Below are 25,337 nucleotides of genomic sequence, written 5' to 3' on the forward strand. Positions count from 1 at the left end.
AGCCCGGGATCTGATCTGCCTCGGTTGCTGCAGCAGCACGCTGCTGACTCCTCTTCAGCTTGCTGTCCGCCAGGACCCCCAGGTCCCTTTCAGCAGGCTGCTCCCCCGCCACACAGATCCTAGCTGCACTGGGCTCTTCGGTCATGTCGTCTCAGGTGCAGGATCTTGCGCTTGTCTTTATGATGAATTTTGCTTTATTACATGTTTTACTTACCATCACCAGTATCTTTGTTGTTATCCAATAAAACAGAAAGTGCATTACAGTTTTGTATCTGTATGTAATTGGCTTTCTCGGAAATCTCAGAACTTAAAAATAACTGCTACTCTGTATGATGACTCTTTACCCTAACAAATATCAAATGTCTTTCCATGAGCCAGGGTGTTCAGCAGAATGCATGGCAATCTGATTTTAGACCAATCCTCTTTACGTGCTTGTCAGTATCTTAAGGACAGCATCCTTAATCCTTGCTGTAGCAGATACATTCTTTGGTTCTTGAGGAGAGGTCACAGGAATTATCAAAAGCCTGTTTTTCTGGTTCAGGAGTTTCTGGATTTTAAAGAACACTGTAAAGTGTTGGTTGTTCTCCTTCTCTGCCCACCAACAGGTATAGTAGTAGTAAATCTTGATTTTGTAACTAAACACCAAAACACACAAAACTTAGAGTTGTGACAAATGCTCTAGGTATTCACAGTGTTACAGACAAAGATAAAATATTACTCGTAAAATCACATAATTTTTACTTTATCCTTTTCTTAATAATATAAAGTTTTTAGAATAATAATTCAGACACAAAAGATCGTTATAGCTGTTGCTAACTTTTGCCTTGTGAAAATGAAGGTGAAAGCCAGAATTTAATGAATTACTTTTTCTCTTCTAGATACTAGCTCCAGGTCTATGAGACTTCATCTGTTATCATTCAATGACTTGTATTGAATTCAGAGTTACTTTTGGTTTGGTTTTTTTTTTAGGACCTATAGGACAAGTCCCAGGCTTTTAACAGTTCACTTAGATTTATGTGTAGTGGTTGATACACATAAATATTTAAAATCTCTGGGAGCTAAAGTTGGTATATTTACTGTCATTGCTAACTGAGGGCAACTCACATATTTATTGAGTTTGTTTACATATTCACCCATGTATTGCAATGACTCTTCTGATAATGCTTTCTGTTGTTGTTGATATGAGTACCTAACAAAGTCAATAATATAGCAAGGACAAATAAATAGGACTTTCAAATGTCCACATGGTAGTAAACCCCATACATTGACCCTTAAAATAGCTTAGAATTGATATTTTGTGATGCTCTTTAACATTGAGCAATGGTCTGCCAGACTACTTAAGCCTTGCACGTCTGCATTTGAAGGCAGACCATCATCTTTTGCATTATGCATATGAAGCCATGCTGAATTTCTCATTCTGCATTTATGAAACAAACCACTCGCTGAAACTAAATCAGAACTTCTTAGGTCACATTTGCTACTGCTTTATTTAATGTGGAAAACAACAAATATTTTTTGTTAATTCTGTGACCTTCACATTTCTGAAGCTGATTGGGCTCTAGTTGTTTTTGTTTTTCTTTCCTCTCAACTCTGCAGGAATGTGCAGCCTCAGAATGATTGAATGGTGTCAACTACAGAGTTTGCAGGTTCTTTAGAGCTTCCAAAGAAAGTTACCCTTGAGGAAGAAGTTACTGCATTCTTTGACCCTGACACAGGGGGGCATTATCCTCAACTTAGCATCCATAAACTGAACTCCACGCACCTTTCTTTATATAGGTGATGGTGAAGGTCAGGCTGGCGGATGAGATGACTGCCTGATGGGAAACTCTGTACATCCTTGGGTTCTTGGGTCTTCTATTGAGTTGGAAGAGTTCACAGATAGGCCCTAGAAATTACCTCTGGTAAATATAAGCCAAAATTCTTCTTTGAGATCGTTTTAGTATCCTGGATACACTCGCAAGTGAGGTTCTTTCTTGCTGGCATGCGTGCCAGCTGCTCCATAAGGGAGGTAAGTCAGGAGCTGAGGGGGATACTGTGTCCAGCAGGGCAGGACCTTGCCAGCCAGGGCCTGTCCCACCAGCCCCAGCCGGGGAGCAAGGCAGGCAGGGGTGGGGGGGCAGCCCAGAGCCCAGGTCAGCAGGCAAGTGTGTGATAATGAAGCAGGTCTGAGGTCAAGCCCATAAGTCAGTCCTCAAGTCAGGATCAGGATCAGGTCTGGTGAGGTGAACAAGGGCCAGGCATAGCCCAGGGATCACCAGGCAGGTCCATGGTGACCAGGCAGGTCTGAAGTCAGCATGGAAAGTTGGCGGGTCAGGGTCCAGATCAGCAGGACCCAGATCAGCGGGACCCATGGCAATACATAGGATGATCCGCCACTACAGCCACCCCTTTTCTTCTCCTGTGACAAGGTTTCTCCTCACTGGGTGGGGAGTCATTTTGGTAAATCAAGAGCAAAGAGCCTTGGTTGCTAAATGAAGAAATCCTACATAGCAATATTTGCAAGTGCAAAGTAGTCAGGAAGGCTAAGCCACTCTTCCTCTTTGAGGTTATCATATTAAGGTGACAGCTGATGACACAAGGTCCTTCATAAACGGTTGTCTTCCCCTGTTCAGAGCAGGAGTTAGACTTTGGGACTTTGTATCAAGGACCATTTTCACATAGGAGTGGTCTAATTATCATGAACATGCTAGCAGAAATTCATCTGCTGGCAAACATGCGACTGTGATTTGGAGAATCAGTCCAAAGTGTTAATAAACATAGTCGGGGGATATCCTGATACTAATTTGCATCAGGCTCTAAAAAGAAGTGTCACATACTCTGCTGGAACCAAGGGATAAGCTGGGCTCCTTATCACATGCCCTTCTAGTTCCCTGGGGTGGGGGATTGATCTGTGCTATTTTCCTCCATTCCTCCATTCAGTGTGCTCCAGGAGATGGGGGAGAACATGAGGTCATGATTCAGATCAACCCTGCCGGACAGGAATATTTCTGGTTTCCAGTTCTCACGTCAGTGAAGAGCCTCTGAACTTTTCCTTTTCTGCCAGGGCCACGCTTGCAGGACACTTGAATGGGAACACACAGCATGGGTCCTGCTTTCCTTGCCCCTCGTATTTTCTTTCTTGATGAGAAGCTGATCCATCATGATGATGAGCATCGTTTCTCCAAGATACTGGCAGAATGTTTTCTAGTTGAGCAAATTGAACTTAAAACAGGAATAGAAGAGTTAGCTTCATACACAGCTCATTCCCACTTTATAAATCCCTTTAAAGAATATAATGAGGTCAGTATTACACAACTGACTGATTTTTAAATGCCTGCAAAAATCAATTGAAAACATTCATCTCCTGACCTATTTTTTCTGTTACTGCTACATATTTCTGACTTAAAGATCCTTGGGGTTTTGGTTCATTGCATGTGAATTATTAATCTGTTATGTATATGAGAAGCAAAGAAAATAGTATCTGATATCTTTCCTCTGCAGCCCTAGACTATATTATAGAGGCAGCAAGCCATCCTTCATATAGAGGTCACATCTGAAAAGCTTGTTAGTTTTACAATTGTTAATTTTTTTTCTTTTTCCAGTTAATACTGCTCTTTAGGGTACTTGGTTACCCACCACTGAAATTCTTCAAGATACCTTTTCTGAATGAGGGACCCCCAGAGAAGAGGGTTACTGGATGAACAAAACTAATACAAGACATTTATTTTTTAACTGACTTGGAAATTTTGCTACAGCATGAGAAGCTATTCTCTCAAAATTAAAATAACTTGTAGGCTTTATAGTTGCCACAGATACCCAGCGAAATGTAAGCACCTGGGGAACAACCTGATTTTACAAGTCTGTGGGTTTGAGTAATTGCTGAGGAATTTGGGTTAAGGGAAACATTATATATGTGTATATACATACGAATTTATTGCCATATGATTATAAGTTTCTGTCAGTAAGCTTTTCTTCCTTTTACCTGGCCTTGTTCCTTTGGTGTGGTGCTATAGGAGCCGTAGCCATCCTGGCTTTCCGCTGGGCCAAGATCAGGCGTGCGGCTCTTCGGGCAGGGCTTGCTGCCTGAGCAATTCTTCCACCTTCCTCTGGAAGAATAGATGGCAGGGTCGAATTTGTTGCTTCTGGGGTTGTTTGCTTGCTCGGTGTGTCATTTTGGAATGATTTTGGGGGTCCCAGATGGAAACAAATGTGAGGAACGCTCTTTGTAGCTGGAAATGAATATTGCTTATAAAACAGAGGTATAAAAAGGGTAAACGTCTCACTTGGCTAGTCAAGGTAAGTGTATGATGAAAGAGCTAGAGTAAAGGAGTTTATCTGAAAAACTTTAAATACTGCTTCTGTGAACGAGCTCTGCAGATCACTTGGGAAGAGCATGACGCGCAGGTATTAACGCGCGCAGGTAACTAAGCGTTTTATCAAGAGGAATTCTTGCTAGATGCTAGAACCTGTTTTTTTTGTTGTTGTTGTTCTTGTTGTTACACAGAAGCCCTTTTAGTGGGCACTTTGTAACAGATTTTCAACAAACAATAACAACCGGCGTCGGTCACTCAGGGTGCGGGGGGGGGAGAGCGCGGGCTGGGCGCCATGGGGGTGAGGGGGGGAGTCCGGGCCCACGGGGGACCCGCTCCACAGGCGGGGACGCAGAGAGACGCCTTTAGAGTTCTGGAGACGGGAAAGCTGAAGAAGGAGGAAAGAAGCAGCCGGCGGAGGAGAGCGGGGAAAAGGCGGCCCGGGGCGAGCAGGGGCTGAGGCGGTGAGGCGGCTGAGGCGCGGGGGACGGCGGCGCTGACCAGGCGGACCCCGGCTGCGGCGGGCAGCGGGTACCCTGGGAGCAAGCGAGGGTCGGCGGAGCCCCTTCCCCGCCTTCGCCTGCCCGGGGCTGCCGCCCCCCGGCGCGGGGCGGTGGCTCCGGGTCCGCCCGTCCCTCCCCGTTACCGCCTCCGCCGTCACTAGGCGATGCTGCAGCCAAGATGGCGGCGGGCGCTGAGTGAGAGAGAGCGGAGGCAGCGGCTCCCGCTCCCGGCGGTCTCCCCGCCTCGGGAAGGGGAAGGCGGAGGGATGAGGCGAGTCCCCGGTGCCGGCTGGTCGTCGTGAGGGGCGCGGGCCGGCAGACGCCATGGCGGGGATTATCAAGAAGCAGATCCTGAAGCATCTCTCCAGGTCAGTGCGGCGCCGTGCCCCGGGTAGGCTGAGGCGGGGGGGGGGCGGCGGCGGCGGCGGCTGCCGTTCCCGCGTCTCCGGGTGAAGAGCGGCCGCCGGGGCCTGGAGCGGGGCGGGGGGACCGGGCTTCGTTCAGCCCGCCGAGGGTGGAGCTGGAGCCGCCTCCTCGGGGCGACTCTTGGGGGCGGCCGGTTGCTTGTGCGGGGCTGTCCGGCGGTGACAGCCGCATCCATGGCCCCTACCCCCCCTCGCCCGGTGCCCGGGCGGTGCAGGCGCCCGCCCGAGGCGAGGAGGGGGCTCGGCCTGCCTGGCGCAGGAGTGAGTCACCGCCGGGCTCCGGTCGCCTCCCCGCCGGGCAGACGGTGCCCGCCCCCGCAGCGCCGAGCCGAGCCGAGCCGGGCGGGGGCTGCCGTGGCAGCGGGCCCGAGCCCCCCCGGGAGTGGGAGCTGAGGGGGCCCGCGGGGCTTCCCCCCCCCCCCGCCGCAGAGCAGCCCGTGGCGGCGAGAAGGCGTGCGAGGGGGGAGCGTGGAAAAGAACGGGGGAAAAAAGCCCCAAATCCCGTCGTGATTCAAAGGCGGCGGGGGGGGGGGGGGGGGGGTGTTCACGGACGCCGTCCCGGCTGGTACGCTGGGTGGGGGGGCGGGGGGCTCGGGGTGTGTCCTGGCGGGTCCTGTCGCGACATCTGAGCTCTCGCAGGCGCAGGTGAGGGGTCCTGACAAAGGAGACGCGTTCCGGTGCACGCCAAAGGGGTGAAGTAAGTTCGACGTTTTCTGGGCGCCTGGAATCCTATCTAACGTGCCTCGCGGGTTAGAACAGAAAAAACAAAGGAAAAAAAAAAAAAACCAAAACCCTCTACGGTAAAATCTTGTAGCTGTCAATGTCACCTGCTGGAAAAACTACAGGAAGTGCACAACCTGATTGATGCAATTTTGAAAAGCCACTTTACTTTTCTCCCGTTTTCTAAAGAAAGACAAAAACCTCTTAGGTACTTGATGTGTCATGATACCGCAGCATTGTTGTTCTTCGGAGTTTACTTTTATAAATTAAAAAATACAACCTGAAATGTTGGTCCCTTATTTGCTTATTTTGTTTCAAAATGTTTTATTCTGTTTTTGTGTGGTATTTCTGACAGGTGTTTGTTTTCATCAGTGCTAATAAATAGAGAAAATCAAACCGAATTAAATGACAGATTGTCATTTGACTAACCTGTTGATGATGCACAAGGAAAACACAATTCTCATCCCAAATCCTTTGATATCTATCCTCTAAAGATGATGTATGAAGCAGTAGTAGAATAATTTTTCTCCCTTACCCTACTCCTGAGTTTTGTGGCTGGGAATGCTGGTAAAGAATCTTGTTTTCACATGAAAATAACTGAGCACTGTGTGAATGGAGATGCAATACGAAGATGTCATCAGCCTTGAGTCAAATGATTGTGACAAGTTTCATCATTTTTAAAAAGCTTATGGAATATATCTAACAATCTGAGGTTTGCAAGCTGAAGTTGAGGCTTATGATCTACACTATGTCGACATTAAAAGAGCGTGTTCGCTACCTAAAATATAGTAGTATTATTAGCCCCTTATTATGGGTGTTCTTAATCACATGATCAGATAATATCTTTTCTCCCTGCAGAACTGGTGCTTCAGTGGTTCCAGAAGTTGGTTACACAAGAAAACAGAATTCAAATGACATGAACACCTGTAAATCTGGTGGCTTTTTAAATTTGAGGAACTTGGTTTTCCAACAAAAATGATAATGTCGTTCTTTATTTCAGGTTTTTCTTTAATACATTTTATAAGAACATGATTAAGGTAGGCTTCACACACTGTTTTATTTCAGCATGGAGCCACATGCATAAGGAATTTCCGGTAATAAAGAGGGTGCCAAAGGAGACTTTCACTTTGTACTGTATTACTGTATTGGTTCCTGTTCTGCAATTTTCATAGTTCCTCAAAACTGATGCCTATCTGCCATCTTCAGTAAAGCAGGTATTAGTGGCAGGATTAAAATGTACTGGAAGAAGTCCATATATAATAAAGGAAGAGTGGAAAGAATTATCCTTTTATCTCAATTTACTTTCATTTTTGATGATTGTATTTATGTTTGAAGAATGCCAAATCTAGTATGTACTTCAAAAAACAGAAGATATGAACTTGTACCTTCATTTACAGAGAAGTATTTTCCTTTTTTGCCACAAATCACAGAATTGCAGAATGGTTGAAGTTGGAAGGGATCTCTGGAGGTCAGCTTGTCCCCCAAATCATCATTGATGTAGCAATATTTGCCATGAAGATTGCTGCAATATCTGTTACTGATCTGTTAGCAATTTTCAGCTTTCTTACTATCTAGATGCTGTATATGCAAATTTAAAAGCGTTGTGTCATTCAGCAGCGTAGTTTCCATTTAGCAGTTTACAGTGTTTTTTAGATGAACTGATACGGATGCTGGTGTTGCGAAGGAGCCTGTTAGCTAGGGAAAGTTTTTATGTAGGTATGAGTCTTTAAAGTCTGAGATCAAGAAGAGGAGGAAGATCCAAACTGCATTTTGGAACAGTTTTGGTATCTTAAATGACTTTTTACCTTTGTAAAAGTTTTTTCTTATTGCTGTGTTACAGCTTAAGAACAGTGAAGGTGGTAGAGCTTATTTACTCAGCTTGTAACAAAGCTGTATCTTATGTCAGGATTTGGTGATGAGTTTTTAGCTTTCTCATAGTCTTTTAAAAACTTTTTAAATATAAGCTGTGTCCTCTGTCTTCAACATGTGTTGCTCTTCTCCAAGGCTGTGGAAGAAAATGAGGAGGGAAGGGGGTGGGAACACAATACTTCTTTTTGTTGTTGTTGTTGTTCACATTATGTGGTGCTTGGCATAGGATATGAAACTAATGCTATCTGCTAGAGCTGAAGAGATGAGTTTGTCATTTGGAGGCTTTAATTTTTGTCAGCTCCATATTGTGTTAGATGTGGGGGTTTTGTGAATGTGGATGGTGGAGCGTCTTTATTTCATAATACACGTGCCCTAAAATGAAACAACTGTCCGGATCATGGCATTATCCTTTACAAAGGTAGGAGTGAGACACTGTGCCTAGGACTCTTCTGTGTAGTGTTGGGATCCCTTACTCTTACTGTGAAGGTTTTCCCCAGTGAACTAAAACTTGTGTTGAATCTTCATCTGTGCTGTTACATGCTTTCGCAGGTGAGAGATTTCTTGTTGAACAGCACCTTTTATTGCAGCATTTTCCATGCACTGCTCTGCTATGATAAGAGCAGATACCCTTCAGCGTTATTTCTTTTTCCTTAGACTTTGTAGGCAAGTGTGTAAAACGATGGTGTTAAAGATTTCCAGTAGGACTCTAGATTGCACTATGCAAGTTCACAATAGTGTTCCTGTTATACTATCTGTGGCTATAAGGGGATCATATCTACCACAGGGGTTTGAATCTTGAGTTGTTTGGATCCAAGATATTGACAGAGATTGGTATTACTGACACAGACTTGTATAAGGGTTTTTCAGGTGTTTTTTGGCTTTTAGTATCACTGTCTGAAATTCCCATTTTAGTTAGTGAGTGGTCTGAGTCTTCTGTGTAAGTATCTGCAATATCCATGCCTTTCTGTGAAAAACAGTTTTGTTTATCAGAATATGTCTAAGCAGCATGAAAGAAAGCTTACAAACTTTGCCTCTATGTTGAGTTAAACAGCTCCACTGAGTATAACATTCTTCATCTCAGTTAGATATTAACTCTTAAGTTTACCAATGATAACACATACTTCAACTTAAAAAAATACATTCTTTGTTTGAACCTTATTTGCTATTTTCACAAAGAAAACAGTAAGAGGTTTAAAAGTGTTTGGTATGGCAGAAACCCAAATTGTTTTCAGTTTATGTAGTGTTCTTCATGAACTTAGACCCTTGCTTTTGCTCACCTGAGGCAATAGATGTGAAAATACTAACATTTCAATAGAAGAAAATTGCAATAAATTTTGTGACAATTTTTTTCACCTCATAGTTGGGAAATCATTCTAAAACGCATATGAAGATTGATTTTACAAAGAATAGCATACTAATTGTATGGATATCAGGAATCAGCTGATCCTGCTATAAACACTGATATCCTACATCATCTGGTACAACTTCACTGATACATGTGCTACCTAAATATTTGACCTGCATATCACCCTGCTTTTATAGCAGTAGGACATTCCTGTTTGGTGAGGGATGTTGCCATCTCAAGAGATCGGAGGTGACTCCTTTTAGAATCTACCAATGTAACATCTTTATTTGGCCAGAATGGGCTCGTTCCTTCCTGTATCTAGATGACCAAAATTGTTCGGATGAACTTTGAAACTTCTGCTAGTAGCAAAAGAAGTAGAATTTTTGCTTATTGTCAGTTTCGTGTATTCCACTTCTACGTCACTTTAGTTTTGTGGAAGTTACCGGATTCTTTTAGCCAGCCATAGAACACAAAGTGTGTCCTTTTCCTAGATTAAGTGTAAAACAGCTTCTCTCTTTGCTTGTACTGAAGATTTTAGAGTGTATTCTATGCGGCTGACTTTATTGGCTTGTGTAGTATGCGGGGAAAATTGCAAAACACAGTGTAGACAGACATAACAATCTACATTGTTCTGAATGAATCTATGTTGAATCTGAATGCTTACAGAAAGTGTTAGCATAATGTCTATCTTAAATGCTGCACATAGTGAAAGAACGAGTCTGAAAAAGGACAGGTAGTAAAGGAGAGGTGCTTGAGACAGCAGGAGAGAATGAGGAGAAGGAGCAATTTAAAGTTTCATTATAATCCTGTATTTCTTAAATTCCCTTATGTTTGAAATTCAATACTTTCTGTATTTACGTAGAGACTTAACGCCAACAGTTTTGTCTGTGTGAATGTGTTGGTAGTGTTCTGACGAGCATAAAGGAGTCAATAAATGCTTTTTTCAACAAAAATAAAAAAACTTTTTCTTCTGTTTTGTTAGTAGCTTCATGCGTGGTATTGCATTTTAAGCTTCTGTAACAGAACATCTTCCAAAAGGCCAAACTGAAATTGCTGTGGTGCTTTATGAAATGATAAAGGTATTTTGGCGATAAACCAGCAATAATGTATTTGCTGGTAGAATTCTTAATCATTATGTTTATTAAGATTTAATATTAAATCTTGTGTTACATCTCAGAAAGATCTCTTAAGATTTCCGTAGCATTTGGGTTAATAAAATAAACTCACAGAATTTGACTTATAGTTTTCAGCTTGCTTTACATTATGTTGCAAATGTATTATAAACCTGGATGCTGATTCTGCAGACATTTTATTGGTACAATTAAAGTTCTGCTGAAGCTTTGTTGAAGTCAGACAACTCTTATGTATACATAATAAAAATTAATGCACTTGCAGAATCAATAGGAATTAATGAGCAGCATTTTACTTGTATAGTATGTGATTGTTTTCTTTAAATGATTCTCAGAATAGTTTTACTGGGAAATAAGTTTCAGAATAAAAATGATGCTGAAGATTACTTTGTGTTCAAGTAGGTGATACGCTAGTGTGAAGCATTCTCAAGAAGAAGGGTATTTAAATAAAGCCTGTGAGGAATAAAATTGCGTCTTATGTTCAAATGATTATGGAGTATGTAAGAATCAAAACAAAGCCCACAGTTACATTTTTTTAAATTTGGTATTTCTCCTGCTGAAGCCTTAGCGTGGGGGGTTTTTTTACATCAAAGGGTTATAAAAGTATGTACTAAATAACCTTCGGAGTGAGAGGTGCTTGTTAAAGTGTATTTTGCTTTATTTTCTGCTTTCTTTTACAAGCAGATTGGGCAAAGGAGATCAGATAATTTCTGATAAAACATTAATGGAATTATGAAGGCTTACGTGAAGTGATTTGTTTCACAGATTTTTTGCGAATCATGAGAGTAATTGCTACCAAGTAATTACACAACATACCTAGGTTTTGGCTGCTTGCAGGGAAACCCAGGTTTCTCAACCCGGTAGCTCCCGCAGAAGTTCTTACATACACCTCGGTGGAGCTGGTGCTAACCAGGGTTCAGATCTCTTCATTGCCTCCTCTTTTCATGGGAAGAAATAGGAGAGGAAAAGTGAAAAAAGAGCTGCAACTCGGGCTGTGGCATTTAGTACTTCCAGGCTCCCCGCTGGATGTACGAGCCTTGCTGTGTGAAGAATGCCCCCAGCCCAGGTTTTGTGGTAGCTCTGCCATGCAGCTTACCATATAGCTTGAGAACACCAGAGCTTTTATTCTCTCGGAGAAGTTGGCTGCTTCTGTTATCTGACTCCCAAGGAAGCAACCTTGGGATCCAGCTACCCAGGAATCTGGAATTTACGTGGTTGCTTACTCCTGGAACAATTCTCCTGTTGTAGTTGCTCCCGTTGCTGGGGATCTGGAGGTCTGCCAAAAAAAAATCACTTGTAACTAAGTATCTGTAATTCACTTTAGTGATAAATTTCCTAAACATTGTTCAAATATCCCAACAAACTGCCTACTAAGGGCACTGTCCAAATGCTTGGATTTTATTGTACCCAAAAGGGTCAAAGTGTAGGAATTATATTTAGGCTGAGGCATCTTTTTAAAGTGACGACAGTTAACAGAAAATTTCTTTCTTTAAATTACTGCATGGTTTGCCAAATTAAAGATTCTCATTTTCAATTTTTGAGAAGCTTAATGTACTAAAATTTCACAGCCTGCAAAATCAGAATGTCAAACGTGTGCAGGTCTTTGTAGTACTGCCTCAAATACAAAAACAAATGCAAGAAGTCCTATTCCCTTACCTCTGTAGAGTCATGTTTCTTTAATCTGAATTTTAAATAAGTGAAGTTGAGACACCATGAATAGGGACAAATAATGTGGGCTGAGAAATCACAGGCTAGGCAAAACAAAACTGAAAAATTGTTTCCCATTTCAAAATAAAATAAAAACCTCTTATGCTGTGTCTCCAGGGTATCTTTCTTCTCACATTCCAAATATACTTACTGAGTATATCTGAAACCACTTGGCTATATTATATAGACCTTTTCTGCAAGATTAAAATTTTCTCCGTAAGCTGTTCATTTAAACATGGCTGCAGTATTGTAGTATCAGACAGCAAGGGATGTTCTTATGGGAATCCAGCTTTTTACAGAGATCCGTTTCCTTTTTAGTTCTGTAATGTCATGATGCGTAACAAACTGTTGTAACTGCAGTTATCTTTAGCTAAAACTCTCTTACGTTATTGTATCACTCCTTTTTCCCTTTGAACTTGATCCCTTGTGTGTCCCCTGTGTCCCGTTCCCTGCAGCGATCCCAGCTGGCTCTGGTGGAGATTGGTTTGCTGTGAATATCCTTACCACCAAAATGAGTACCAGAAGCTTCTCAGAAGCCGTGGCAACTGACCACTTGCTTTCACCAGGAATAGGGGCCTTTTGTCTGAATACCTTGCCCTCAGGTAACTTCCCCTCTCCCACCTTTATAGAGTAAATGTAAGAGGTGGTATGTGTTTATATAAATTTGGGAGTGAAATGAGCTCTATAAAATATTAATTCCGTTTTCTTTCCTGTTTGGTTTTGTAACTTACAATTCTGCAAAAAATAATTGTTTGCTGTGCAGCTATGTGTATTGGGTTTGGGTTTTTTTGTTTTGGTTTGGTTTGGTTTTTTTTTAAGTCCTAAACAAAATCTGCAAAACTGGTTTGTGAAATAAATCAGCAATCCCATTATAAACATATCTTTATGTATGTTTTCTAGATGTAGTCTTCTAGGTGTTTCTCAATATCTTTAGGCTGTTTGACAGTTGCTGTTTGTCATTTACGCCTACTTAATTCCTTTTTGTAACTTGATGTTTATTACCTCTGTATTGATAGATATTTGAAGGATCAGTCAGCTTTTTACCTAGTTTACAGAAGAGAATAGCTGATTTTTTTTTTTTTTATTAAAATAGTCCTTTTTAGTTCATGTCTTACTGAAAAATCTTATTTTGTTCTGAGATCTGATCGGTTAGCGTTAAAAAAATATCTGCTAATATCACATAAATAAATGATGTGGTTTCCAAAAGGCAGATGTTGTCATGCTTTTACATGGCACTGTTATTTCTTGATTTTAAATTTATAAAATTATTTTGCATCAAGTGGCTTTTCTTTGCATTAGGTGCAGAATGTTGTATTTTGAGTGGAATTTAATAGTTACCAAGTATAAGCAAGTTCTCAAAATGTGAGGTGTTATTTTTGCTGCTTGCAATGTGGAAGTTGCGTATACCTTGCTACATATGGTTTAGTACATGAGGATTTTATGTTATCTTGTACTCAACGTATGCATTAAGGTCTGTCATGTATAGGATTGTCACGTTTGAAACAAGTTTTTGGGGTTTGATAATACTGACCGTTTCTATGCTTGCGTGAGTGGTGTGTGAAAAGACTCATGGAATAGAAAAGCCAGTATCGGTCTGTGTGAGGATTTACCATAAAGGAAAGAGAAATTGCTTGAGCAATATTTTACTTGCAAGATTATTATAATTCATGCAGTGTAAGCTCCTCATTTATGCACAGTGGTTGGCTATGTCTGAGCAGATCTGCTGCATGACACATAATTAGATAATAGCCATTGATGACAGCAGCTGTTTCAGTTCTGCCTGTACCCAAAAAGCAACCAGTACAGTTTTTCCAAATAGAAGGAAAATAATTTCCTGTATGTATTATTACAGAATTAACTGGGGGAAACTTTATGTGCTGTCAAGAGAGTTGGTGGGAGTGTCAGTATTTGAGAAGGTATGGAATGGGTCTTAGAGTGAATGGATGAGTGTACTAAGCTGTCTTTAGGAAGTCAGCTGGAGTAGTCGTCCATGCTGAAGTCCTTCTGTGTCATGATGAAATGGAAGCAATTATTTGGAAAGCATCAGCAAAGCAGATGTACCATTCAGCGCTTCACCTCCTAGGATGGGAGAGAGAAGGGGGGTGGTGTGACACCGCACCAGACGCGTTACACACGTATGGCTTGGTTGTTGAGTCAGGGTCCTAATTAGTGCCTGGAAAGGAAGATCTGTCTTCAGACTTTGATAAGTCAAAAGGCCTGATGAGTGTTAGGTGGTTCAGGTCCTGTAGAGTAGCCTGAAAAGTCCCACCTGAAACTGTAGGGTTGTAGGTAGTGTTTTGGACTTGACTAGTGTGCTATAAGTTGTGGCCAGCTGAGAGCAGTAGGTCCAGGCTGGGTGTGCAAACTGGAATGTCCTGTCCTGCTCCGGAGGGTTGGCCTGGGAGCACCTTGGCAAGACACTGCACAGCAGATCGTGCAGATCCTCTCCATGCTGGACATCCAGTGGGCCATGCAGGGTTCTCCATCTTGCACTCAGCCACCAAATGCACACCTGACCTGATTCTACAGAAGTTCAAGGTGTGATTAAATAGAGCATGCAGGCATTCGTGTGGGGTGGCTACATTACCCACGGGTAAAGGGGTGATACCCTCCTCCTGTACAAATTGATGTTGGAGGGTGTAAGAAGGTGCCAGTCAGGTATCGTAGGTACTGAGGGGTGTACTTGTAAAGTCTGGTGACGGGTATAGCTGCTGCAGTGGGTATTGCCATTTAGGAGTCCCTTGTGATTCCCTATAGCTTGCAGAATGAGGGAATGGTAGCCCTTGCAGTTCATCTACTGATAGGGGCTTCTTGGGAGGAAACTGCATGGTATTTGGGAATCTATGCAGGACACAACATTGCTGATACAGATGACTTCTGGATAAAGGCTGGAAGATAGTCTCTCAGACCACCAAAGTTCTGTCCACTGTAGATTTGCCTACTGGTTACCCGCTGTCTGCTGACAGTGGTGGTGAGATTTTAAAGTGCTATGGCAGTGCTGTCTTCCTGGTGCAGACTGTGAGAGTGCCATTGTTTGCGGGACTGTTTTTGTTCAGAAATATTAAACTTTATCCTCACAAGTGTTTATTTTCAACCTAATGTACTGTGAATATTCTTAAGTAAAGAACTTAAGTGTTTATGTGTCAGAGCGCATCTGGTTAATCTTACTGTGTTGTAGGCATAAAAGGTATTACCTCTCCCTACAAACCCTACCACAAGTACCTTAATTTTTTTTTTTTTTTTTTTTAATTCTTTGAAGCTTCTGATTTTGGTACTGTATTCTATCCTGATGTTTTCTTGGGCATTAAAATGTTCTGCAATGAGTGTTTCCTTTTACTGGCTTTAAAAGTGTTCTCTTTTAGTTTTGTGTGTGTTTTTGTTCTTAAGATAAATAAGCATCCAATTAACTTTTTGTGTAGTGTTCATTACTTTGTCGTTAATGTTTTTGTTTATCCTCTTTGTTTCTTAATTAGTGTTAATATTTTCACAAATGGATGCAGTGTCCAAGATGAGGGCATGCCATCATATTTTGTGGTGATATTTAGTACTACTTACCATTCATTTTTTGTACATAGAAGTACTTTAACCTTCATGTATCCCAGACAGTTTTTCACCCTCTCTTATATTCCAGCTTTATTTCCTAAAAACATACCTTTCACTTAGAACCCAGTAGTTTCCATGAATTGTATCTTCAAATGTTCAGTATTTTGCATCATCAATGAGTCAGCTGTTGCTGCAAAGCCATTTGCTGATGTCTTGGGTTCCTCAGAAGGTCAGTTTTCTGTGGACTTGATGAATGTGACTTTAATGTTATCTGTCAACTTTTACACATTTTAACTCAGCCTGCAGAGCTAAAAGTCATTTACTCCACATCTTACATAAACCATACTTAATGGTTTCTTTCTGGGTGAAATACTACTTCAATACACTGCATTAAAATTAAAGTGTCCCTAGGACAGCCAGGATTCACTCAAAGGTTTCCGTTACTTCATAGTTCACCAAGTTTTTCTAGGGCATTACTAAATATACTCAGTGCCTTTGGGTTTCTACGTGTCCTTTGGACATAATAGATATTGCTGTTCTTGCAGTCTTCTGACCAATTCCTACTAACCTTAAGCCTTTACTGTATAGTTAATTTTTGTAGCAGCTTTTGTGATGCTTTTTGGTTGATGTTTTTTAAAATACCAAGAGAAGATTTCATTTGCTTGATTCTAATCTTGTTTCATAGGTCTGAAGGATTAAAATAGACATCTTTTACAGAAGTTTGGGGTTTGTATTTGTGGTTTTTTTTTCCCTGGTCTATCACATCCACGCAAAATTTTCATTAGTGCCTTACTGTTTCAATACAGGTCAATCACTTGTTGCATCTGTAAAGTCTCTCTTTGGTCTGTGAGCCGTTCACTTAACGGCAGCTAAATCTTTAATCCTGTATGACTGTAGTCTGTCTCACCTTTTCTCTCCTGTCATACCTGGATCAAGAAGGGAATGCTACTAAGAACTCTTCTGAATGTGATTGTGCTTAATGTTTCTGGTATGTAGAGTTGTTTTTTAATCTAGGGAGTCTGTTTTTCTCATCTAGGACTTGCTGCCATCTAAATAGATATAAGCATCTTGGTACTTTGGACTTAACTAATGATGTGCTGCCTTGGGGAAAAGTATAGCAATGCTCCTGAACTCAGTATTTGCAGGTGATGTTTTGCTCCTGAGACACTGATACTTCTGGCTACAGGAAAGAAAATACGAGAGAGGAAATTGTTATGTTGCCTGCAGCATGCTATTTGCTGTGACTTTTTTTTTTTTTCTTATTTAAAGGTGAGAGGGATTTAGATTTTTTTTTTACTATTATTTTTATTTTTAAGATCAAAACTGCTGTTGAAAATCAGCTTTGATTTGTGGTGTTAACCGGATGAGAGGAAGTCACTTATAACAGTACACACTCTGGTGATCCCGATGCTTTGTTTCTGTGGCAGATTTGACAAAGAGTTAGTTCTGTTCCTCTTCTATTTAAACACAAAGTCTTAAAATTTGAAGTGGTACAGTGAGCAGAATGATAGTAGACTTCCTTCTCTCTGTTACCTAGAGCTGTGAGAAGCTGATAATCTTCTCAGAAACTCAACTGATAAAAGACTGTTTTTCTTGCTTCAGAAATATAGAGTTCCTTTGTGATCTGATAACATGGTTCAGCCAGGTGAAACAGGAAAAAAACCCAGTTATCTTTCTGTTCCATTTCTGCTGTATTGATACAGTTGCCAGTGCTTGGTAGGTCGTGCTTCCCTTTTTCAGAGCTGGTTGTTTCGAACCATACATCTTTTTAAGGAGTTCTAGTTCATAATAAGGAGATAAGCAAAACATGTGGCACATATTATGATTTAATAGTCTGTCATGATTAAAGCATACATGCAGGATCAAATCACTGAAGGAAGTTTATTTAAAATCAAGGGAGGCATATGGTAGAGCCAGGTGGAAGAGATTGTATATTCAGTAGATGTGCAAAACAGCTGAGAATCCCGTGTCCATATGCAATCCAGACTTCTGTTATTTCTCTGTTAAATCCAGAGGTTGGAGTTTCTGTTGATGAACTTGACAAGGCATCTGGTATTCTCTCCAAACCTTTGAGGAGCACTACTCTAAGCTTCGTGTGGTCTGTGGCCTTCATTATACAAACCATATACCATAAACCATGTGTTCTCAAGAGAAGTGTTTTCCCCTGTCTTCTCTACTGGTTTTTGGTTGTTTTTTGTTTCTAGTTTTACTTCTTGGCCATCTTCTCTGCAAGCATAGTGGAGTGCTCCATTCAGAGCTCCAAGCCTGCATTGTTACAAACAAAACTTTAGAAAATAAATATTTTGGGCAAGGAAAAAAATTAATCTTCTGTGTAGATTTTTAGTTGTTTTAGAGAGAAAAGAATGAAAAGAACTGTTGTGTTCCTGACAAAATACAATGATTGTAACTTAATACTCTACATACAATTCTTACTACTGTGCTGTTATTGTGCAGTCTTATGCTTTTCACTAAACTCTTAATCTGTTCTCTGTAAATTAAAGTTGAACTGTCTGTCTAACTGCATGGTAGTACTTAGTGTGGGTGTATGTATATATGTACCCAAGGGAGCTATGTCAGGCTGCTTGTGGTATTGATAACTTCGTATTTCTGGATTCTTGCATTTAAAGTGTAAAATATTTTATAGCATTAATCTACCTCATAGAATTGAGTATTAAAACTGAATTGAAATTCATGCTATCAGATATAGTAATTCAAACCTCAAATCGTATGTTTTGAGGAAGGAAGGGTAGTTTGTGAAATTGAAGCTAAATCCGTGAAAACAGTTTTGCTAAGAGTATCTTGTGGTGTTAGCAAACCAAGTATGTATTACCTCAATAACAGTGATGTCTTACTGCCACAGCAAAACAGCGTAACGTAAAGCTTTGTTGAACTCAACCATGCCCTTTACTTACATTCCTCTTGCCCTTCCCTTTTACTTTTCTCTGTTCTGTTTTATTCACTTCTTGTACTGAGTAGTGGGTATTAGCACTTGGTCTGTTCCCTAGGAAAGGAACATCAGTCAGGAGTTCATGGGATGTTGTGCAGGGAAAGAGCCCTGTTGTCAAGGCCTCTGCTCCCAGTTTGACCCAGTTTTTAAGGATTAATTAACTCATTCTAAGGAATGAACACCAGGGTGAAAAACAAATGGCAAGAAGGGGGGGAGCTGTTTGCTTGTGCCAAGTAAAAGAGAAGAATGTGTGCATATAATGAAGTTGGTGATGTTATTAGTTCTGAGTAGTTATATGAAAAGCTCATAGAGAATTTTTAAATGGTTTTCCCTGATGAAAGATTTCTAATCATGAAACATTATGACACAATCAAAGATCTATAATTACTACATATTCAGAATTACATGATTCTACCCTAACTTTACGGGAAGTACCTCTCTGCTTTACATAAAAATGGTATCATAAATATGATAGCCTAATAAGTTCTCAAAGTTCAAGCAATTAAACATTCTAGGTTACAGTACTAAGAGACACAGTAGTTCTTTAGATGTAGAGATAACTTGCCAACCTCCAAAGCCATGCTGCCTCCTCCTTAGCTTTTGCCTGGCAATAAATATTAGAAAATGTCTCCAACACCAGAATATTTAGAATAATATTAACATTGAATTTAATAATAAAATTAAAAGTTAATAGCATTAAAATATTAAATTGCAGATTTTATGTGGGTAGCAGTTTTGTCAGTCGTGATTATACCAAATCACAGCAAGTTCAGCAGAACTTGCACTAGGCACACATCAATGTGTCTGTGGTACGTCTTCTCCCCCAGTCTCTGTTGACTGAATGCGAAGCACACCAGAAAGAAAAGTCAAAGCACTCTGGCTCAGTGGGGCATGTCCTGGTTTGATGTACCACGGCATCCTAGAACAATACCATTTGGAGAGCTGTGGTTGCCCTAAGGCTTTTTTAAAATTTTTAATTCAAAATGCTGTTCTTTTTGTCATTTGGCTCTTCTTTTAGTTTTATGTATGAAGATCTGAATTCTTGTAAATTCTAACTAACGGGTATGATCACATTGTGTTTTGCAGGGCTAGCTGCCCGAATAGGCCAACTTCTAATTTTTTATTTTTTAAGTTAGAGGCCACTGTATAAAACTAAAAGCTTTTCCTGTTTTATCAAGTAGTATGAAATGGTTCTAAGGTGCTGAAAATATCCCAACAGACAAACAAAAGTGTATTCTATGGAACAACTGAGTTTAGAAGGAGCAGGGAACTGGCACAGAAACGTAAAGTGTTGGCATCCTCGGTGGAAAATCAGCTCTGGACAAAGCAGATGGGGTTGTTGTATATTATGAAGTTACTGTGGGTTTTGGGGGAACACCACAGTCTCTTCAGCATCCACTCATCAGTCACATTCCAGCCTGGAAGTGGAATGAAGAGATCTGCTGCTACAGGTGCCTCCACCTGAAATACCTTCTCACAGCTCACCTGTTAAGAGTTTTTTTCTGTGACTTGAAATGAAGGGTGTAGTCTCACAGGTGGAGATCCTCTTACATCAGTCTGTGCTGAATGAAGCAGCACTCAGAGCATTTTTCCTTTCACTGACTTCAGGAGAGGTAACAAATTCAAAGCAACGCTCTCAGAAAATTATAAAAAAAGTAGAAATGGGGGGGGGGAATGATGCTCCTTGTTGAAATTGATTTCCCTGTCTTTCTGCTCCTTGTTGGGAGGGACTGGCTCCTATTTTGTCTGAAGGATGTCGGAAGTAACTCAAGATTGGCTTTGCGGTCTCCATTCTCCTCCTTAATGGTATTTTGGTGTCTTTCTCACTATGAAGTTTGGAAACCCATTCCTGTAGATCCTCTGGCTTTCACTGTGATGTGCCTGCAGTTGAGATCAAGACGACGGTTAGATCTGCCTCCAAGTTGAGTGGCATTTCTGGTGTGGCATAGCAACGGGGGATTTCTTCCACAAAGCATGAGTCTCAGGAGACTTTGTGTGTGTGTGTAATGGGAGAATATTTTGGCATTCGCTGTATAAATGTGACTTTAAAATAACACCAATTTGTGATTCTTTTGTTGACCCTCATCTAGAAAGTCAAGAGTGAAGAGTTACTATGATGTGACTGAAAACATTCAACGGTTGCTTTTTTTTCTTCTAGGAATTTGAATTAGCTGAGTCAGATGAGACTTGGCAATATGATTTCTGAGATAGGAGGCTTTATATTTTGCAGTTACTGATGGGCTGTTTTACTGAGGCAGGTTACTCAGCTCTTCTCATTACGCTTTCTTGTTAAAAGGAACAAGGAAGGGTGACCAGAAAATTAAATAATTTTAAGTCCTTTATTCCCCTCATAATGTTTCTAAATGGAGCATTTGGAAGCACATTAGTTGTCAAGGAAAATATATTTGCTAATAGCCTTATCTTCATGTATTTTTAGTACTGAAATTATTAAAATATTCACGAATCAAAGCTCATTCCTTCCAGGTAACTTATGCCTTGTAAGCAATACAGAAACAATTGCAACACTTTTCTCATAAGAAACTTGTCTAGTATTATTTGCAAATACATCCTGAATAATTTCAGGTATAGTTAAAAAAAATAAACAACTGAACTTTTAATTCTGAACAAGCTTCTTCCCCTGTGCACCTCCACCCCCAGATGTCTTGGTCTTTGAGAGTTCCTCTTAGTGATTAAACTGACAAGTGATGAAGCTCTGTAAGTTTTTGATGTCTGGCTGAATGTTTCATAGGAGTGGTAAAATGGATGCTTGCGTTTTGTCAGGCTAGGTAAATGCATTTCCAAAGCTTACCATCACAAGAATGCACTAAAGCTGTTGGACTGAGAAAATGCCTGCCGTGTTTCAAGCCACACTTGGAAACTGTTAAGAGGAAAAGCTTGCCAGCCTTCTGCACCTTCTTCCACCATCTCCCCTTGAGTATCTGACTTCATAAGGACCTCATAGTTCGGTTAGAAATTGGTCTCTAATGGGAAGGAAATGTTGGAGTTGCACCTCCTGGGGTGTTGCTTCGGGGCGATGTTCCATCCTTGTGGACAGACAAACCCCTTTGCTCTCTACCTGCAGAATATCAGTGTGGGGAGATTTTGGTGGGAAAAGTCACAAAGCGTAATGCAAACAATAGTATTTTCTACTACCTAATCTTGTAAAATTAGACCCCATTCATGAGCAGAAACAATTTTCCATGGCAGAATGGAAGTGTGGTTAAGTATAGCCTGTTCTTCAGCTTGTGGAAGATATAATGCTACAGCTGTTGATTTGAGGGTGGAGTATCTATGATTTTTGTCTCACAAGGATGTGAACCATTTGACACAGTCATGTGGATTGTTCTGTGGTATCAGCAAATCATAGCGCCTTTGAAGTATAATGAAATTTATTGCACATGTACTCTTTTAAATAGTTAAATAGCCCTTGTATATCAGATTGACCTTTCATCCAATATTTTGTATACACCATGCTGCTATGTGTGTGCATGTATGTTTCTAGTTTATGTTATTAAATTCTATGATTAAACCTAATGAATAATGTAAACAAAACTCTTCAAGATTTTAACTTTAAATATATATAGAAAGGTACTATTTGTGAGGAGTAGTTTTTTGTTAGTCCTCCTGAGTGAATTCTAAGCCACTCCTGCTTGCTCTAAGAATGACAGCATCAGTTGTAGAGGTTTTGGATTTTTTTTTCTCCTTTTGAAAAACTAAAGAAGAGTGAAATAGATTCACTTTTACCTTATATAATTTAAAATAAATTGTTAAATAGTTTGAATCAAGGATTTGTTATTCTGGATGATAGACAAATTAGAAGATACCTCATAATATATTTAATTTTGTTTATGTATTTGTAAATGGAGTTAATGAGGTGCAAAAATTTAGAGGGACTAAGCAATTCCATGGTACCATTTCTTTTCAGGGTGGAATTGTACCTAAGATGATTTCGTCACCCCCAGACCATTGCTTTAAGTTAAATTGTCAGCTATATGTGGGACAGCTGATTGCTTTATATGCATTTGCTTAAGGTGCATGTTTGGTTTTAGGTTCACCAAAAATTTGTCACCTGACAAGATCAACCTGAGCACATTAAAGGGCGAAGGTCAGCTGACCAATTTAGAGCTGGATCAAGAGGTGCTTCAGAACATGCTGGATCTTCCAACATGGCTTGCTATAAACAAAGTCTTTTGCAATAAAGCATCCATTAGGGTGAGTATTTTATTGTGCTGCAATGGTAATTAGCCACATCTTTCTTTTTTTCCTTCTGCTTCTGTAAACTTTCAAGCAACTTTGTATTAATAGAAAATTGTGATGTGTGCTTGATAAAATTTTAGAGAAAAACAAAGATGTTACCGGCAATAATTTCTTAGTAATCTTTGTTTCTCATGTGATGACATGAAATACGTATGGAAATGTTGAAAATAAGTAGTGATTTTTTTTAAGTTTTCTTTTTTTCTCTCTGAGTAGAATTTATTCCTGTATGTTCTGAAATAGGGGTAGAGATAAAAGCTTGTATTTGCCCATGGTAATTAGTCTACTATAATTATTTATTTTTCTCTTTTTTATGTGTTATTTCTTCTCTTTACCCTTCTCTCTCTGTTGCTTTCCCTCTTGTTCCTTTCCAATTTTGAAAAATATCTTTCTGAGGGATTCTGGTCTCTGTGGGAAATGTGGAAACACTCTAAATCTGGTAGACGTTGCTTTTTTGGTCCTTGTGGCTGCTAAGAATTAAAGCAATGTTTTTCATGTCTCCTAGGTTATACTAATATGAGAGTAAGAAATGAAGTTATGGCTTGTTTTTGACAGAAGTTATGATCTGGTCAAATTTTGGCACCTCTTCAGTCATTTGGGGTTTTTGTTTTGTTTTCCTTAATGGGAGATTGTCCTGATTTTTCTGAATGCAGTGAACTTGATGCTTTGTTGCAGGCATCCAATTACTTGTAGGCCAACAGAGCAAATGTGGATTTTCTTTCCTTTTAAAGGAAAGAATGTGGAAGTCAGTGTTGATTTTCCTGATGCTTGACAACTCAGTATTAAAGAGACAGATGCTATTTTATTCCTCTGTTTTCTGCTCAGTGATAAGTAGATTAGATTTTGTGAAGTTCTGTTTTTAACACCTAAAATAAATTCGTGTGTGCATAAATTTACTATACAATATTTTTCAGATAAACTTGATATTTTGAAAGGAGTATTATTCTGAGTTCAGGAGTTACAAATATAATTTGTACATATAAAACACATTCTAAACAAATGCTTTATTTCACTTTATTTTTGATATTTACTTTGCTTTAGAATAATGTTTTCCCTTGCAGATACCATGGACAAAATTGAAAACACATCCCATCTCTTTGGTGAGTTTTGAGATCAACTCCTAAATATACTGTGTGTAGCAGAATTTATCTCAAATATTTATATAGTTCTCTTGACCTGACTCTAGAAATAACCAAAACATTAATGGGCCTTTATTAAGTGTCCTCTGGGTAGCAGCAGATCAAGACAAAATGCCTTAATGTTTTTCCTGGTAGGTTTGTTTTCTTAACCTATGGCTTTGGGCATCATCACTATAATGTTTGATTGTTAGCTATTTTCTGTCAAGTTCTTCAGTCTTTACATCTTAATTTGGGTTTACCTGAAGGGTGGTTATTTGTCCAACTAACCTTTTTACAGGTTCCTGCCTGTCTTTTGGAGCTATCTTTTCTAAGGATTTTTCTATTCTGCATCTGTACTCCACCCAATGGTCTCAGTTATGGCAGGTTTGATACATGTAGCAGTTCAGGGTTTCTGTAACAGCCTAGGATTCAGCCTGGATATAAATAGGATGTAAAATGTGTAAATAGGACTCAGGACAATTAGAAGTAATGCTAATTCTTGCATTTGTTTAATTTTGTTCATTTTTAAGTATACTAAGAAATGTGGTGGCACCAGAAGTGATCTGCTTGATGATGGCTAAACTTTTCTTAATTGTGTTTATTTAGGAATGAATATTCCTTTAACTGTCATGCTTCCCAGTCTTGCACTGAATTCCTGAATGTGCTTGTAATGCCTTAGTTCTGAATCAGACTTGGGAAAGACATGTTGTTTTAAATACTTGATGCATTTGCTAGTGACCCAGTTGTAACGTACTAATGTCTGTACCGCTTCTTCCTGACACACAGAGCTTAAAGCGTGGTAATGCTGAAGTGAGATGATTCAACCTCTTGACTATGAGATGCAACTGCCAAATTAGGAAATCGGCTTAAGCCGTGCTATTCTTAAAGATTACATACTTTGACCTATGGTAGCAAGGCCTGATTGTTTGTTTTGCTCCTATTGAACTTATCTTAGCTTCAGAGATTGCTAATATAACTTTCAAAGTCACCTTTTTTACATAAAGCTTTCCTTGAACAAGTGCACTAAATTGATAACAAAAGTTCACTCTTCAATAGTACACTGTACAACAGCCTTTTTGACTTCTAAAGCAAGGTGAATTCAATGGCCTAAATGTCCAACTTCAGCCCTTTATTACATCACTGAACTTCCACTATTTTGTTGGGGATATTTTTGCTACTGAGAGTTCAATTAAATTAGAATAGCATCCTCTGTCTGCATAGCTTAGGAGGTAACTAGAACCCACTTGTCTAGCCAAAGGTACTTTCACTGAGCTGAGCTGCCCTTTGTGAAAATCTGTCTGTTAACATAGTGGCCAATACTAAGTTATCTTTGCTCATAATCAGTTTTTTTTTCTATATGATAAACAATATAATTTTGAGGAGTGCTTTGGGGACCTAAGGAGGCTGTGCAGCAGTTTTTCCTCTATCAAAGTACAGTAGTTGCCAGTGAGAAAAGAATAGACAGGTATCTACATCCAGGTGTTCTT

The 25,337-nt window shown here is 40.0% G+C and overlaps 1 protein-coding gene and 1 long non-coding RNA gene across 3 annotated transcripts in view; both read left to right on the top strand.

Moving 5' to 3' along the window:
* Nucleotides 1-1,783: 1,783 nt before the first annotated feature.
* LOC128135552 (uncharacterized) lies at nucleotides 1,784-4,329 on the top strand. The gene is made up of 2 exons (XR_008233118.1): nucleotides 1,784-1,901; nucleotides 3,582-4,329. It is a non-coding gene; the product is annotated as an uncharacterized LOC128135552 (long non-coding RNA).
* A 603-nt stretch (nucleotides 4,330-4,932) lies between these two features.
* BLTP3B (bridge-like lipid transfer protein family member 3B) overlaps nucleotides 4,933-25,337 on the top strand; it is a 60,738-nt gene continuing 40,333 nt past the window's right edge. Inside the window, exons 1-4 of one of the 2 annotated variants that reach the window (XM_052774425.1) lie at nucleotides 4,933-5,160; nucleotides 12,444-12,590; nucleotides 22,528-22,690; nucleotides 23,794-23,832. In XM_052774425.1, the coding sequence (XP_052630385.1) occupies nucleotides 22,628-22,690; nucleotides 23,794-23,832 (102 nt within the window). In that variant the 5' untranslated portion in view covers nucleotides 4,933-5,160; nucleotides 12,444-12,590; nucleotides 22,528-22,627. The remainder of the gene's footprint in view (nucleotides 5,161-12,443; nucleotides 12,591-22,527; nucleotides 22,691-23,793; nucleotides 23,833-25,337) is intronic. The other variant, XM_052774424.1, reaches the window with a different exon arrangement.

The sequence above is a fragment of the Harpia harpyja genome, chromosome 23, assembly GCF_026419915.1.
Source record: "Harpia harpyja isolate bHarHar1 chromosome 23, bHarHar1 primary haplotype, whole genome shotgun sequence".
NCBI classification, from domain to species: domain Eukaryota; kingdom Metazoa; phylum Chordata; class Aves; order Accipitriformes; family Accipitridae; genus Harpia; species Harpia harpyja.